The 17,344-nt window shown below is 47.8% G+C and overlaps 1 protein-coding gene across 4 annotated transcripts in view; it reads right to left on the bottom strand.

Annotated features, from left to right (window-relative positions):
- LOC142316935 (cytochrome P450 2C8-like) overlaps positions 1–17,344 on the bottom strand; it is a 124,960-nt gene that overhangs the window by 60,381 nt on the left and 47,235 nt on the right. For all 4 annotated transcript variants that reach the window (XR_012754642.1, XM_075352716.1, XM_075352718.1 and 1 more), the window contains exon 4: positions 2,276–2,425. Coding sequence is in view for 3 of the 4 variants with exons in the window: in XM_075352716.1 (XP_075208831.1) it covers positions 2,276–2,425 (150 nt within the window). In the remaining variant the exon portion in view is untranslated. The remainder of the gene's footprint in view (positions 1–2,275; positions 2,426–17,344) is intronic.

Raw genomic sequence — 17,344 nt, 5'->3', positions numbered from 1 at the left:
CCTTTAAAACTTTTTTGTGACTTATGCACTGATAGGGTCACATTTCATGTTTTTACTATGATTGGTTCCCTTGCAGTACCCAATATGCTATTCACTTGAGTATGCTGTATTATTTTTCACCTGATCTGCAGTGCCTCTTTAGGTTGTGAAAGAGTCTCTCATGCCCTTTCCATCCTATTTTTCCCTATGGTGTTTTCTCTCTCTATATACTCATTATTTTAGTTTTTTTCTTTATATTTAATACAATTTGTTATTGCATTCTAAAATCTTTTAGTGGTTTGTTCTTTAGAAATATAGGATCAATAGCCTCACTATTTTTATTCTCTTTTTGGTTTGCTAGGTACTTCTGCCACTAATGCTTCCTTAAATGTGGAAAAACTTTTTGTAGGTTTGACATTTATAGGTATTGCTAGCTAGCAGTGCGTGGCCTAAACAGGTGCTAGGGAAGTATGTAAAAAGTGGTTCTTGCCAATTTTAATTGCCTGCTCAAAATTACGCAAACATATTTATAGGTATTGTTATTAGTGCCTGAGAAAATTTGCTATTGAACAAGCTAAAAGGCACTTTTCCGTGTCTGCTCTAAATTACGCAGTGAAACGTATTTTTAGGTAGTGGTACTTTTTAGTGCCTTCACAATATTCCCAAATCAGACAGGAAAGAAATAATTAATCTTTTGTGTCAGGTGTCTGACAGGTGTGGGCGTAGGGTTGGGAAACATCTGTTTGAAAGGTGAATGGTATACCATGAATAACCATGAGTGGTAAATCGCGACAACGTTGTCATGGAAGGGGGAATAGGCAGGGTAGTTGGAGGTGTACATGAGGGAAGATCTGTTAGACAAAAGTCTAGTGAGCAAACACCAGCTCATCCTATCCAAGAGAAATGAGAATAACTTCCAATAATAGACCGCCTACTCCACTAGATTTCTTTGGCAGATGCACAACTTTGAAATGAGGCTAATAAACAGCAGGTGCAGGAGTGGATGGCAAACGCTGCATCAAGTTGCCTCTCCTCCTGTTCCTGCACTTCAACATTGCACACCATTCACTCCCCAGAGGTGCCACCCCAATTACACTTGTTTGCGCCCATGTCACAAATCGCCAACTGGCAAATTGACCATGGGGAACCACACATGGGTGTGTCTCAAGAGCTGTTCACACATTCTATCCCTCAAGGATCACATGTCCGTTCCAAACATTCCCAGAATGAAGAGGAGAAAAGCATCTGTTCCAATGTCCAAAATCTTTGTGAGTTGGATTCTGGCTCGGATGAAGTGTAGGGTCCGAGCAGAATCCAGATCCTTGTCAACTGACGTTAACCCCCAGAGGTGGAGCTGATGATGATGAAACTCAGATACCTGAGGCGCACGCGTACTGTCCTGTGATGTCAGGTCACGAAGAGCAGGAAGGGGACAACATAGAGCCTGATGATGACGTTGCAGATTCCACTTGGTGTGAACCCAGAGGCATGCAGCTGTGCAGCTTAGCAGATAAGGACAAGGAGGAAGCCAAAGAGAGTTGCATTGGCAATTCCCAAATGGAGTTTTCATTCATACGTGAATGCAAGGGCAGCAATACTGCGAAACTAGGGTGAAAATGAGTCACTCCAAGTCTGATGATTTTGTTACAGTCTACATGGAAAAGATACCCTTTCTTTCCACCTCACATGTAAAGAGATTTTTGTTTGTAGTGCCAATCTTCTGGGAGCAAGAGGACTACATCAATCACCGTCTTCATTTTTTAAATTGAAATGCCAGGCCACAGCCTGTGTGTTGCATGGACTGTACCTCCCTGCTCTTTTAAGACCCTATGTGGTGGGGGGCAATTGATGCTGCTGTACTGCTGTCTGCCTGAAAAGTTTTTAAATATTTCTGTTGAGTTTTGAAATTGAAATGCCAGGCCACATCCTGTGTGTAAGTCAATGAAACTAGAGATGAGCCGACCTGAACTATAAAGTTCTTTGTTCAGCCCGCACACAGAGTCTGAATGCCTTGCACTGGGGCTAAAAACATCATTATCGGATGTAGTATGTAAAAGAAAAAAAAAAAAAAAAGGAAAAAAAAAAACATCCTCCCATCCCGGTAAGTGCTCTCTTCATGGCTGGCTGCATATGAGGGGAGAGCAAAACTGCCCAATCAGTGACTTCCAACAAAGTTTGGGTCAAGTACAAGTCCAGAAAATAACTTTACATATACTCAATTTACAATACACTGCTCAATTTACAATACTCATTTCTAGTATCCTATAATGGGCTGTATTGACTAATGGGTGCTCACCTGATGTCTCTCTCACAGCTTGGATGAGGTTCTTCGATTCATCGAACACGCGTCTTTTCATAGATGACTTCCCCATCCCATTGTTTCTCAAGGAGGTGATAGTGAACCTGCGGAGCTGCCGCCATCTCTCTCCGCTAATGCTGGGGAAACCTGTGGAGCAGAAGATGTCAAATATCATTTCTGTTGTTTAAGCAATGTTTCTGAAAAGGTCACTAAAGCTAAGAGCTAGAAGAGTTTGAGATCTGCAGAAGGTCAGAGATCACAAGTGCCCATAAATATGTAAAAATAAACTAATCAAGGTTAAAAAGAGCAAGAAATTCAGCAAGCAGAATTTTATGATGTAAATTCTGTGAAAGGTCCCCACGGCTAGAGGAAACTACAGACAGAATCTAACAGTGACCCTGCAGACTTGTCTTCATCTCGGAGCTCTGTGAGAGTCTCCATCAGTACACACTGTGAGACTACACATCAATATACTGTATGAGAGTCCTTAACACCGCACTCTGTCAGAGTATGCATCACTAGAGATGAGCAATCCTATCAAGGTTCGGTTCAGGTTCGCTAACGTTCCGACTGTTTGCCAAACAGTTTACCGAACATATCAGAACGCCATTAAATTGAATAGGACAAAACAAAAACAAAGGCATAGACCATACATTCAGTGGGACCCAAAAGCTGCCAAAGCAGCTCAATGTACAGCCATTAGCTCCTAGACTACTAATAAGAAATATTGAGGTGGATAAGTGACAGGTGTAGGCCTGGTGGGCTGGGAGACCTCATACCTCATGCGACAGCTCAAACTGCTTTTCTGCTCAGCCACACTCAGGTGGCACCAATGTTAGCATCAATTGCTCCAGAGTATGAATAGTGTTGTGGCGTAGAAGTCAGGCATTGGCCATGCATGAGACAGGGTCTGGGCCAGCATTTACAGCTTTCAAATTAAGTTATAATTAAGACGTGGGTGAGTGACAGGTGTAGGCCTGCTGTGCTCTGAGACTCCTTCCAATACAAGCAATACAGAACATAGAGACACAACTTGAAGTATCCATACTTAAAAAACTTAGGGACAGACACCTCTAAAGTGGCATCAGTTGTCCCAGAATACAAGTAATATAATCTCGCACCCAAGATGCATGGGACAGGGTTTGGCCAATGATTTCTAGCTTAAACATTGATCAGGAAGAGGTGAATCAGTGACAGGTGTAGGCCTGGTGCTCTGAGATGCCTGTCACTACAGACAACATACAACATTGAGACCCAACTTCTAGTCTCCACATTTTAAAATAGGAGGGGCCGACACCACTAAAGTGGCATTAATTGCCCCAGAGTACAGGTTTGGATAATGGTGCAGCATGGATACATGGGACAGGGCCTGGAACAGGCCTGGGCTAGTATTTCTAGCTTAAATCTTGATCAATAATAGATGGATGAGTGCCCAGTGTAGCCCTTGTGCTCTGAGACCCCTGCCACTACACAACATGGAGACCCAACTTTGAGTCTCCGCATTTCAAAAAATTAGAGGCAGACACCAAGAAAGTGACATCAATTGCCCCAGAGCACAGGTAGTATAATAGCACAGTATGGATGCATGGAACAAGGCCTGGCCCAGAATTTCTAGCTTAAACATTGATCAGTAAGAAGTGGATGAGTGACAGGTGTAGGCCTGGTGCTCTAAAACCCCTGCCACTACAGGCAACACACAATAAGGAAACAAAATTTACAAAATATTTGGCTTGTCGCGACTGAGGAGGAAGCAGAAGGAGGAATAGGAGAAATATTAAGTGCTTCATATATATATATATATACTAGAAGGTGGCCCGATTCTAACGCATCGGGTATTCTAGAATTTATTGTGTAGTTAATGTATGATTTTTGTTTTATATATATATATATATATATATATATATATATAGATAGATGTTGTTGTGTGTAGTTGCCAAGTGTTTGTGTAGGGGCTGTAAATGTTCTGGGTGTTGTCTGGGTGGGGGTGTGTAAGAGCGGTGTTGTTTGTGTGGAGCACTGTGTGTGTGTTGCATTGTTTGTTGAGCACTGTGTGTCTGCAGTGTTGTCTGTGTGTGGTGCTGTGTGTGTTGCGCGGTTTGTGTGGGTGTGGGTGTGGGGTGCGTGTGTGTGTTTTGGGGGGGAGGTATGTTTTGTGCAATGTGTGTGTGTTGCACGGTATGTGCGTATATTTGTGTATGCTGCGGTGTTTGTGTGTTGGGTGTTGTGTGTGTGCGGCGTTGTCTGTGTGTGTGGGTGTCTGTGTAGGGCGGTGTTTGTGGTTCCCAGTGTGTGTGTGTGTTGTGTTGTGCAGTGTGCGTGTGGCAGTGTGTGTGTGTTTTGGGGGGAGGTGTGCACCCCCATCGTGCTCCATCCCCCATGCTGCGCATCCCCCATCGTGCTCCATCCCCCATGCTGCACATCCCCATCATGCTTCATCCCCCATGCTGCGCACCCCCCATCGTGCTCCATCCCCCATGCTGCGCATCCCCATCGTGCTCCATCCCCCATGCTGCGCACCCCCCATCGTGCTCCATCCCCCATGCTGCGTGTGGAGACACGGGGCTCAGTGGGTGCTCTCGTCCACTAAAACCCGCCACCTTTAGAAAGACAGCGTGGCTCAGGGCTCATCCCAACTGAACGCTTGCCTCCTTAACCGTGGGCGTAACACTACTCAGACAACACAGGGTGAGGGAACCACAATAATTAGACTTTATTGGATCTCCAAAGAATTAACGGCACATAACACACAACCAGCAAAACACAAATGTAACAGGCAACAGAGTCTCACCCTTCTGCTGGCTCACCAGGGATTTAGAATGTCCATGTCTCAGAGCTTCCAGGGCCGCTTACTCCAGTCCAGCAGCACCCCGCTTTTGGCGGGCACCCACCGAGAAAGGAATAATGCCAGATTCAGGAAGCTGTGTGAGGTCTGCAAAGTCTGTAACAGGTGACTGAACTGTCCCAACCTGAGTGTCCTCCTTAGGTAGTCCTGGTATGACGTTACAATCCTGGCAGCCGGAGTCGAAATCCCTAGGCTGTGGATATGGTCTCCAACCGGAACCGGAGTCCCGAGATTGAAGCCATAAGATATCCTGATCCTCTAGTTAGCTCCAAAGAGCTTAGACTGGATCCATCAGCATCCATCAACCTTCATCAACCCTGGTGGCTTAAAGAAGTCCCTTTTATAGCCATAACCTTCCCTTAGGATACACTGCGTCCTCATCGATTGGTTGGACAAGATTGCTTCTCCCATTGGATGAATTTCAAGCTGCATGGACAATGTTCATTTAAATGATGTGCATAGAAAGACTGAAGGTGTACATGTAATCTGGGAGTCACCGACTAGACAATGGCTACTAAGGTAATCACATTAGCAATACACAACTACAATACAATGGTTACTGGAAAAGTCTGGAGAACAATACGTCTGGCTTTCAGTTGCCAACACAATTACATTGAGTCAACAAGAGTCTTGTAAAAACAATGAGGGACTTCTCCCCCGTCTATAGACAATCTATCATGCTGTCTGGCTGAATTTTAAGAAACTTTAACCCATGAGAGTCCATGTCGTCACATTCCTCCCCCTTCTTAATATTAGCCAGACATGATAGGCTTCCGATCATCCTTCTCCTCTTGATGGCATTGTCCTTTTTAATGGTGAGGTCAGCAACAGAGGCTCGCATCTATACACTTCCCCCTGATTACCTCCCCCAGGTTGAGCAGCCATATTGCAGACAAGCACTAAGGTGGGGTCCATGAGTTGGGCCTGCACAAATCTCCCACTATCAATCCTCCCCCAGTCAATAGCCACAGTGTGGTTAGGCTTACTCACGGTTCTTGTCTCAGAAGTGGATGATGGAGACCGGGAATGCAAACCATCCCTGGAAAAGATGTTAGAAAGATCCACATCAGGGTCCTGCTTGGCTTGGAGGTGGGTGATGGCTGCTTCAAATTAACTGGATAGTCCTTGTCCTATGTCATTCTCCAAAATGACTGGTGTGAGCAGGTAATTCACAAGCCCCACTTTCACTTCCCTTTGAGTGGTATCCGAAACAACAGGCTTGGTGGGGCCATCTATGAACCCCACTTCAACTTCCTCCTGGCTAGTCCCCGAAACAACAGGTGTGGGGAGGCTGTCCATAAACTCCATATGGACCTCTTCCTGGTCAGACCCCAAAGTAACTGGTGTGGGGACGGTGTCCATAAGCTCCACATCAGCCTTGCTCTGATTAGTCTCCACAATGACAGGTGTGGGGAGGCTGTTCACAAGTCTCACATCAACCTCTCCCTGGTCCTTTCCCGAAATAACTGGTGTGGGGACGGTGTCCATAAGCTCCACATCAGCCTTGCTTTGGTCAGTCTCCACAATGTCAGGTATGGGGAGGCTGTTCACAATCCCCACATCGATCACTTCCTGGTTGGTCCCCAAAATACCAGGTGTGGGGAGGCTGTCCACAAGCTCCACCTCGACCTCTCCCTGGTCGGTCCTTAGGTCCCACTGCACACATGCCAGAGGAATGTCTGAGCGCTGGCCCTCAGCCAGGGAGATGGATAATTGGGAATCTGGTACACGGTCTTCTGGGGAAACAATAACTGGACTTACCAGGGTAATGGAGGAACCAGTGTCTCGTAGTCCCTGGCTCTTGACCGGCTGAGCTGGTAGATGGGCTCCAAGCATGGGGCCTCGGTTTTGGAGACAATCTCTATCTATATGTCCATGGCGCCCACATGTATAACAGTGCCATAGATTGGGCGAGTCACAGGCCCTGTTTGTAGTCCTTTGTTTTGGCGCAGCTTCTGCTGGGTAGCGGGACCATCCTTCTCGACCGGCTGGTGCTAGCAGTACGGCAGCTGGAATCCCATAAACATATTCCAGAACATAAGCCCTCTCTTCTCTTGAGGATCTAGGCCCCAATGCATCCAACAACGCTGTGGCTTGGGCCATTTTGGACAAAGTTGATTCCCGATTGTCACTAGATCCATGATGTGGCCCATAGTTTAAATCCTCTGGGACAATATCGGCGGGATCCTCATCGTCCTCTGCATCATTCTGGGCATCCCAACTGACTAATTTCTGGATCAAGTCTGACCGAGTCTCAGCGTTCCAGTAGATAATCTTTCGCCTCTGGCACAGATCCTGTAGCATCCATTTACTGCAGCGGTCGTAACTCCTCTCTTGTCCTTGTCCCATGGCTGAGCTGGTGGGGTTGGACATGGCAGCGTCCGAAACCTGAATGCCTCTCCTATGACCTGCTGGGTATGCTTATGTGCCTCCCTGGTTGTTGAGCCCTGGACGGTGTCCGAAAACACCAGTCCGCTGCAGCTCCCCTGGGTAAACCAGGCCGAGTAGTATCCCACTGCTGCCACCAATTGTGGAGACACGGGGCTCAGTGGGTGCTCTCGTCCACTAAAACCCACCGCCTTTAGAAAGACAGCGTGGCTCAGGGCTCATCCCAACTGAACGCCGGCCTCCTTAACCGTGGGCGTAACACTACTCAGACAACACAGGGTGAGGGAACCACAATAATTAGACTTTATTGGATCCCCAAACAATTAACGGCACATAACACACAACCAGCAAAACACAAATGCACCCCCCATTGTGCTCCATTCCCCATGCTGCGCACCCCCCATCGTGCTCCATCCCCCATGTTGCGCACCTTCCATAGTGCTCCATCCCCCATCGTGCTCCATCCCCCATGCTGTGCACCCTCCATCGTGCTTCATCCCCCATGCTGCGCACCCCCCATCGTGCTCCATCCCCCATGCTGCGCACCCTCCATCGTGCTCCATCCCCCATGCTGCGCACCCCTCATCGTGCTCCATCCCCCATGCTGCGCACCCCCCATGCTGTGCACCCCCCATCGTGCTCCATCCCCCATACTGCGCACTCCCCATCGTGCTCCATCCCCCATGCTGTGCACTCCCCATCGTGCTCCATCCTAACCCGATATTTACCTTGGTTACCACCGCACGGAGCTACACGTGCAGAGAGCAGGGAGCAGCGCACACTGAGCGCTGGCTCCTTGCTCTCCTAGTTACAGCACACATCGAGTTAATTAACCCGATGTGTGCTGCAGCTAAATGTGCACAGAGCAGGGAGCAGCGCACAATGCTTAGCGCTGGCTCCCTGCTCTCCTAGTTACAGCACACATCGGGTTAATTAACCCAATGTGTCCTGCAGCTACATGTGCACAGAGCAGGAGCCGGCACTGACAGTGAGAGCGGAGGAGGCTGGTAACAAAGGTAAATATCGGGTAATCAAGGACAGGGCTTCTTGGTTACCCGATGTTTACATTGGTTACCAGCCTCCGCAGAAGCCGGCTCCTGCTGCCTGCACATTTAGTTGTTGCTGTCTCGCTGTCACACACAGCGATCTGTGCTTCACAGCGGGACAGCAACAACTAAAAAATGGCCCAGGACATTCAGCAACAACCAACGACCTCACAGCAGGGGCCAGGTTGTTGCTGGATGTCACACACAGCAACATCGCTAGCAACGTCACAAAAGTTGTTCGTTAGCAGCGATGTTGCTAGCGATGTTGCTTAGTGTGACGGGGCCTTAAATCTTCTGCTGCTCATGTTTCCGCGATGAAGACAAGACGTTACCAGGGTTGGAAGTCTACAACTGTGATTCATGCTGTGTGCCTCACTTCTATCTTAGGGAGGACCACGCTTAAGATTATCTACAAGCTTGTTTTCTATACTAAAGCATGCATGCATCCCTTTCCAGGGTAAAGGCATCTGATAAAAGTTACTCTTGTACCATGGATCTAACAGAGAGGCAACCCAATAGTCAGCACTATTTATAATCATAACAATACAGGCATCATGTTGCAGATAGTACAGCAAGAAGGAGCTCCTGTGTCACACATTTTCATGAGGTGTAAATCCATGGTGGGTTGGTGGCATTGTAACACTCAAGCTTGCTTCTTCTGTCTCCTCACAACAACCACGGACAACAGAGAGGGGATCAATATGTTCTTCATCTCCTGACTGTTGCGCGCCCATCACCTCTTACTCCTCGTCCTCCTCCATTTGTTCCCCGGCTCCTTCACCTTCACTAACAGTTTGTCTGGTACCATTAGCCCCCTTGACTACTGTTCTCCACCCTCCCATGCTCCCCGCCTGTGTGATGACAGTCCGGACCTTAGAGATATAGCTTTCCCTTCCACATCCTCCTCTTCCTCTGGGGCCACCTCCTCCTCCTGCAGACTATTGCAAAGTGTGCTAAAGCAAGTAGATGAGCGGATTAGTGATGCTGATGACGACATCATCAGTGCTATCCATCTTTGTAGTCATTTCAAAACTGTGTGAAGGGTGCAGAGGTCCATCATCTGTGCCCACTCCATGATCGTCATTTGCCCCACATCCATACCGCCTTGTCTCAGACTATGCATCATGACATACTGCCCCAGGGCTTGCTGCTGCTGCCACAGTCACTGAAACATGTGCAGAGTGGAATCTCACCATGTCAGCACATCGTAGGTCAAAAGACCTCAGTAGCAATTCAAGTCAGTGATGCTCGGGGTAAAAAATGAACAGGTCAATTTGGTGCAAGGTCATTCCTCAATCCACCAGCAGGGCAGGTTTTTTGCAAATGCCCAGGTTGCCCACATCGATAACATCTCCTCTGCGTCATGCTCCTTCCAATATGCATTCTGGAGAAGGCAGTAGGAGAACCTGGTGACAAAGGCCGGAGGCCATAAACTCCAACAGGGGCATCTATAGTGCAGGGGTCAGCGGTACACTCCGGTAGAAGTGGTGGTAACTCTTCCTCAGGCGGGATGGAATGCACAAAATGCACCGGACGAGATGGAGGTGTGTGGGGATCCCTCCGAATCCTTGCGGGACAACTGGATTGCAGGTGCCAGGTTGTCCACACCTATAACACCTCCTCTCTGTGATTCTCCCAGGGCGTGGTCGGAACTGTTGGGGCCCAGGATTGGGAGCCATGGTTGTCATCGGCCTGCTGCTGGGTGAAGGGGCAGATGTAACCGGAGAGGGCAGGGGTGCAGGAGCAGGCTGTGGCTTATTGTCCAGATGTCCCCTCCATTGCGGTCGGATAGTAAGGGCCTCATCAGCCAGGGCAGCAGCTCTATCCAAGGTGCCCAGTGTGCGCTCTCTGACCCACTCCCGTATTTCTGAAGGACACTTGTAAAGAAATTGTTCTATAAGAAATACCTCTATAACATCTTCCACAGTGAAGGCGTCTTCCGCTTCCAACTATCTTTGATATGCCTCGGACATCTTATGGGCATACATCCTAAACGTTCCCCCCGTGGTGCATGGGAGGTCTCGGAACTGTGCCCTATGTGAGTCTGGGGTGATGGCATGGTAATCCAGGATAGTCCGCTTTACAATGTTGTAATCCCGGTTCTGTTGTGAGTCAATGGTGCGATAAGCCTCCGCCAGGCTTCGTTCAGGAGTCCCACTAACAAATGCACCCAGCCAGAGTGGGGAACCTCCATCATGACACACTGCTGCTCAAAGTCCTTGAAGAACCCTTCCATATCGCCGGAAGCCTCATCAAATGGCTTGAAGTCCGCCTGGGTGATCCGTACAGGCTCCCGGATCGCTGAGTTTACGCTCCAACTCACATTACTCCCTCTGCCGGACTCCATTGCTTCTTGTCTCCTCTGTGCTCGGCGAGCAGCCTCCTCCTCATACTCCTGAGATACACCGGGGCCAAGAGCTGCCATCTCTTCTTCGAACCACACCACCCACTGGCTTTTTGGGGCAGGGATCCCCATCCCCAGTGCTTGTACGTCAGACATCTGAGAGGAGGTGGACTGGCTCTCACCCACAAGTAGATCAATTAAGGCTTCTTTACTCAGTCCCTGGTAGCTCAGGCCCAGATCTCTGTCTCTCTCATGTAGACTGGATACGGTCCAGTTTCTGTACTCACTCTGTGGGCGGATCTCCTTTGGGCTGCACTCTGTTGATCCCACCGCTGCCACCAGTTGTCACGGGGTCCTTCTGCCATATCAGACGATCAACAGAGCGAGAGATGAGTGAGCAATCCAAAGCATATTTATTCCAAGCAATCCAGAATGTCCATCAAGTAATCCACAAAACAGAGGGTAAAATTAGTCCAGTAACACAAATATAGTCCGGTAAGCGATAAATACACACTGTCCCTATTATGGTACATGCCCTCCACACTGCCCTCTCCTTTCCATACTGAGCCTACTCTTCACACTGACCTCTCACACTGTATTACTCTAAAACTGCCCAGTCTTTATAGTGTGCTCTCTCATCACACACCCCTGCTTGCTATGGCCTCATACTATACCACAAGCTACTCTCTCTCCATATCGCCCCACCTGCCACTACAAAGTCTCTATTCTGTGCCCCCTCACATTTTCTCATAACTTACTATCTCCTCACTACCTCCTGTGTGTCCATATACTTTTCCCCCCTCACTCCCCATCCTGTCAACTTGCTCCTCATACTATGTCACTCTTTATTTTGTGTCCTCAAAATGTCTTTTCCCTGTTTGCTCCCCATACTGTGTCCGTATATGTCACTGGGTCTTTCTTCCATATCACACGATCAACACAGCGAAAGATGAGTGAGCAATCCAAAGCATATTTATTCCAAGCAATCCAGAATATCCATCAAATAATCCACAAAACAGAGGATAACATTAGTCCAGTAACACAAATATAGTCCGATAAGCGATAAATAAATGTCCAGTTTCTCTCTGAGAAGCCAGTTTCTCCCAGAGGTTCAATTTTCCTGCGTCACTCTTGAAGTTCTCATACAGACTGCCCAATTCTTTAGGTAAGCAGAGAGTTTAGGTGGATCTCACGCCCCTCCCCCGACTTAGGAACAAAAGGCTGGCAGGGGAGGAATTAAACCTGCAATGTACACACAAGGAACACAGAATGGACAGTGAACCACGCCCAAACATTAACCCACACAAAATGGTACGCAATCCACAATATTCCACCATCACACACAGTACATAGCAGAACATGGAGCTAGGTATACAGACACTCCCAGCAGGGAATGATCCAACTCCACACAGGCAAAATCATGAATCAAGCATTAGTATCCTCCACAGGTGTCTGGCTCCCATTCAACAAGTCAACTGCACCGCCAGCACTGACTACAAGAGGGAGCCCAAAAACTGGAAAATATATTCACAACACATGATCTTCCCTGGCTCCAGGTTCAGTGGAGACAGCCATTGATCAAACTCGGCCCGTATAGCTGTCCACAATTCACTACACTATGTGTGGGAGTCCACAACACTACTTGCTGTGAGAATCCACATCACTACAATCTGTGAGAGTCCACAATGTATTGCTCGCGGGACCCTTTTCACGCAACTCACCAGTCTTGGATCCAAACTTGCGCAGATGCAGCCAGTCATTATCATCTTCATTCAACCGTGAGAATACAATATATTTTTCTATATGTTTTTCTACTGTGAGAGTAAAATATATATATATATATATATATATTTTCTATATGCTTTTCTATAACTAGGCTTTTTTTTGTATATGAGTAACAACTTGGAGCCTGTTTCCTGACTATTGCTGCGTATCAGGGAGCAAGTATGTGTACACCAAGGTCTGCAACTGATATCTAATACAAGGGAACAGAATTAAGAAGTTGATGATGATGACTGGCTGCATCTCCGCAAGTTCTGATCCATGACTGGTGAGCTACGTGACAAGGGCTCCGCGAGAAATGGAAGGGCTGAAGAAGAAATCGCAAATATGGACATAAGCATCACATGCTTTCTTTTTATTATTATTATTATTATTATTTATTTATAGAGCACCATTAATTCCATGGTGCTGTACATGAGAAGGGGGTTACATACAAAATACGTATACAAGTTACAGTAGACAGACTAGTACAGAGGGAAGAGGGCCCTACCCTTGCGGGCTTACATTCTATAGGATTATGGGGAGGAGACAATAGGTGGGGTGTAGGTCAGGCGGCAGCTCCGCACGGTGGTCGGGCGGCAGCTCCGCACGGTGGTCGGGCGGCAGCTCCGCACGGTGGTCGGGCGGCAGCTCCGCACGGTGGTCGGGCGGCAGCTCCGCACGGTGGTCGGGCGGCAGCGAGTTCATTGTAGATTGTAGGCATTTCGGAACAGGTGCGTTTTCAGGTTCCGTTTGAAGTTTGCAAGGGTAGGGGATAGTCTGACGTGTTGAGGCAGCGAGTTCCAGGAGACTGGGGATGCTCGGGAGAAGTCTTGGAGTCGGTTGTGTGAGGAGCGAATGAGAGAGGAGGAGAGGAGGAGATCTTGGGAGGACCGGAGGTGACGTGTTGGAGTGTAGTGGGAGAGTAGTTCGGAGATGTACGGAGGGGAAAGATTATGCACAGCTTTGTAGGTCAGTGTTAGAAGTTTGAATTGGATACGGTGGAAGATTGGAAGCCAGTGGAGGGACATGCAGAGAGGAGAAGCGGGGTGGTATTGAGGAGAGAGGTGGATCAGTCGGGCAGCAGAGTTAAGGATGGACTGGAGAGGGGCAAGCGTGTTGGCAGGGAGGCCACAGAGGAGGATGTTACAGTAGTCGAGGCGGGAGATTATGAGGGCATGCACTAGCATTTTAGTTGATTGCAAATTGAGGAAAGGGCGGATTCTGGAAATATTTTTGAGTTGAAGACGGCAGGAGGTGGTGAGGGATTGGATGTGTGGTATGAAGGATAAGGCAGAGTCAAAGGTCACTCCGAGGCAGCGAACTTTGGGTACTGGCGAGAGCGTGGTGTTATTTATTGTAATAGATAGATTAGGTGGAGAGTGTAGGTGAGACGGAGGAAAGATGATTAGTTCAGTTTTGGCCACATTGAGCTTTAGGAAGCGAGAGGAGAAGAAGGAGGATATAGCAGATAGACATTTCGGGATTTTGGACAGCAGAGATGTGGCATCTGGGCCAGAGAGGTAGATCTGGGTGTCGTCGGCATATAGGTGGTATTGGAAGCCATGGGACTTTATGAGTTGTCCCAGGCCAAATGTGTAGATAGAGAAAAGTAGGGGTCCTAGGACAGAGCCTTGAGGGACGCCAACAGAGAGATGGTGGGATGAAGAGGTTGTGTGGGAGTGGGAGACACTAAAAGTGCGATTTGAGAGGTATGAAGAGATCCAAGAGAGGGCGAGGTCTCTGACACCAAGGGAAGAGAGGGTCTGTAATAGGAGGGAGTGGTCAACGGTATCGAAGGCTGAGGACAGGTCTAGGAGTAGGAGTATAGAGAAGTGCTTGTTCGCTTTGGCAGTAAGCAAGTCGTTTGTGATTTTAGTCAGGGCAGTTTCGGTGGAGTGATGTGGACGGAAGCCGGACTGTAGGTTGTCAAAGAGAGCGTTAGAGGAGAGGTGGGAGGAAAGTTCAGCATGGACATGCTGTTCCAGGAGTTTTGAGGCAAGTGGGAGTAGTGATATGGGGCGGTAGCTGGTAGTAGAGGTTGGATCGAGGGAAGGTTTCTTTAGGATAGGTGTGACTGTTGCATGTTTAAAGGCAGAGGGGAAGGTTCCAGTCGTTAAAGATAGGTTGAAGAGATGGGTTAAGGCTGGAATAAGGATGGTGGTGAGGTTGGGAAGGAGGTGGGATGGCATGGGGTCAAGTGCGCAGGTGGTGAGGTGCGCTTTTGAGAGCAGACGTGCAAGCTCTCCTTCGGTGATGGTGGGGAGGAAGTTTATGGGGGAGGGGCAGTGGTCAGCTACATGAAGGGGTTGTGGTGGCTGAGCAGAGAAGACTTGCCTTATTAGGTCGATTTTTTCTTGGAAATAGGTGGCAAAGTCTTCTGCAGAAATGAGGGAGGTTGGAGGGGGCAGTGGTGGGCGAAGGAGGGAGTTGAAAGTGTTGAATAACTGTTTGGGGTTGTGTGTTAGAGAGGATATGAGGTTTCTGAAGTAATCGTGTTTAGCAGAGGTGAGGACTGAACGAAATGTGTGAATTGCATTTTTGAATGTGGTGAAGTCTTCCTGGGAGTGCGTTTTCTTCCACCGCCGCTCTGCAGCCCTAGACCTTTGCCTAAGTTTTTTAGTGAGGCTGTTGTGCCAGGGCTGTCTATTGATTCGTCTCACTCTGCCATATGCTTCTAGTATAACCAATGGCATACTGCTAGGAATTTGCCAAGAGATTAACCCACTATTGCTCTATAAAAAGGCTTGTAACAATAAAGCACAATGGGGTGTGCCCCACCTACTGATAGAGGAGCTTATACCGACAATCTTTTGTGTGGTCTGAATTCCTCCTGCTAGCGATCAGTAACATTCGATTTGACCTTCAGCAGACTCTCACTGGAAGGAGATTTCCCGAAATTGTGGAATCTCCCTTATCAAGAGTCTACATCACTACACTCTGTGAGAGTCTACATCACTACACTCTGTGAGAGTCTACATCACTACACTCTGTGAGAGTCCACATCACTACACTCTGAGAGTCCACATCACTACACTCTGTGAGAGTCTACATCACTACACTCTGAGAGTCCACATCACTACACTCTGTGGGAGTCCACATCTCTGCACTCTGTGGGAGTCCACAACACTACATTCTGTGGGAGTCCACAACACTACACTCTGTGAGAGTCCACATTACTGCACTCTGTGGGAGTCCACATTACTACACTCTGTGGGAGTCCACATAACTACACTCTTTGAGAGTCCTCATCACAATGTAAAAAAGAAATCAAGCTAGCAAAATTAGCTACTGAAACAAGAATTACCAAGGATATTAAAATAAATCTCAATTTTTTTTTATTAATACATTAATGCCAAAAATGGAAACAAAGGATGGTATTGGCCCCTTAAAATATCATAACAAGTTAATTATAGAGGACAAAGAAAAGACTGAGATATTAAATAGGCATTTCTCATCTGTGTTCACCAAGGAACTGACTGTTCCAGGGATCATTCAACAAATGAAAAATCAAAGTTCACCACCCGATATAATTAATTTAACACAAGAAGAAGTACGCCTGCGTCTGAGTAAATTAAACATTGACAAATCCCCCGGTCCAGATGGCATTCATCCATAGATACTGAGGGAGCTGAGGTCAGTAATTGACAGACAGCTGTATCTTGTCTTTTTAAACTCACTTGTAACAGGGTTGGTGCCTTAGGGGTGCTTCACACACAGCGAGATCGCTGCTGAGATCGCTGCTGAGTTACGATTTTTGTGACGCAGCCGTGACCTCATTAACGATCTCGCTGTGTGTGACACTGAGCAGCGATCTGGCCCCTGCTGTGAGATCGCTGCTCGTTACACACAGCCCTGTTTCTTTTTTTTATTGTTGCTCTCCCGCTGTGACGCACAGATCGCTGTGTGTGACAGCGAGAGAGCGATCAAATGAAGCGAGCAGGGAGCAGGAGCCGGCATCTGACAGCTGCGGTAAGCTGTAACCAGGGTAAACATCGGGTAACCAAGGTGGTTACCCGATATTTACCTTCGTTACCAGCCTCCGCCGCTCTCACGCTGCCTGTGCTGCCGGCTCCTGCTCTGTGCACATGTAGCTGCAGTACACATCGGGTAATTAACCCCATGTGTACTGTAGCTAGGAGAGCAGGGAGCCAGCGCTAAGCAGTGTGCGCGGCTCCATGCTCCCTGCACATGTAGCTGCAGTACACATCGGGTAATTAACCCCATGTGTACTGTAGCTAGGAGAGCAGGGAGCCAGCGCTAAGCAGTGTGCGCGGCTCCCTGCTCTCTGCACAGGTAGCGACGTTATGATTGCTGCTGCGTCGCTGTGTTTGACAGCTAAGCAGCGATCATAACAGTGACATACAAGGTCGCTGTTGTGTCACAGAAAATGGTGACGTAACAGTGACGTCGTTGTCGCTGTCGCTATGTGTGAACCCAGTTTTAAGATTGGAGGATTGCTGATGTGGTACCGATATTTAAGAAAGGTAAGATTGTGGATCCACGCAACTACCATCCAGTAAGCCTGACATCAGTAGTGTGGAAAATTTTTTAGAGCATTTTAAGGTATGACATGCAAAAATATATTGCAGAAAATAATATAATAACTGACAGACAGCATGGATTCATCAAATATAAGTCATGTCTGACTAACATGTTGAAGTTCTATGAGAAGGTAAGTGCAA

The sequence above is a fragment of the Anomaloglossus baeobatrachus genome, chromosome 6, assembly GCF_048569485.1.
Source record: "Anomaloglossus baeobatrachus isolate aAnoBae1 chromosome 6, aAnoBae1.hap1, whole genome shotgun sequence".
Lineage (NCBI taxonomy): Eukaryota > Metazoa > Chordata > Amphibia > Anura > Aromobatidae > Anomaloglossus > Anomaloglossus baeobatrachus.
The sequence above is the reverse complement of the archived record's forward strand: the minus strand, read 5'-3'. Positions and strand labels throughout refer to the sequence as shown.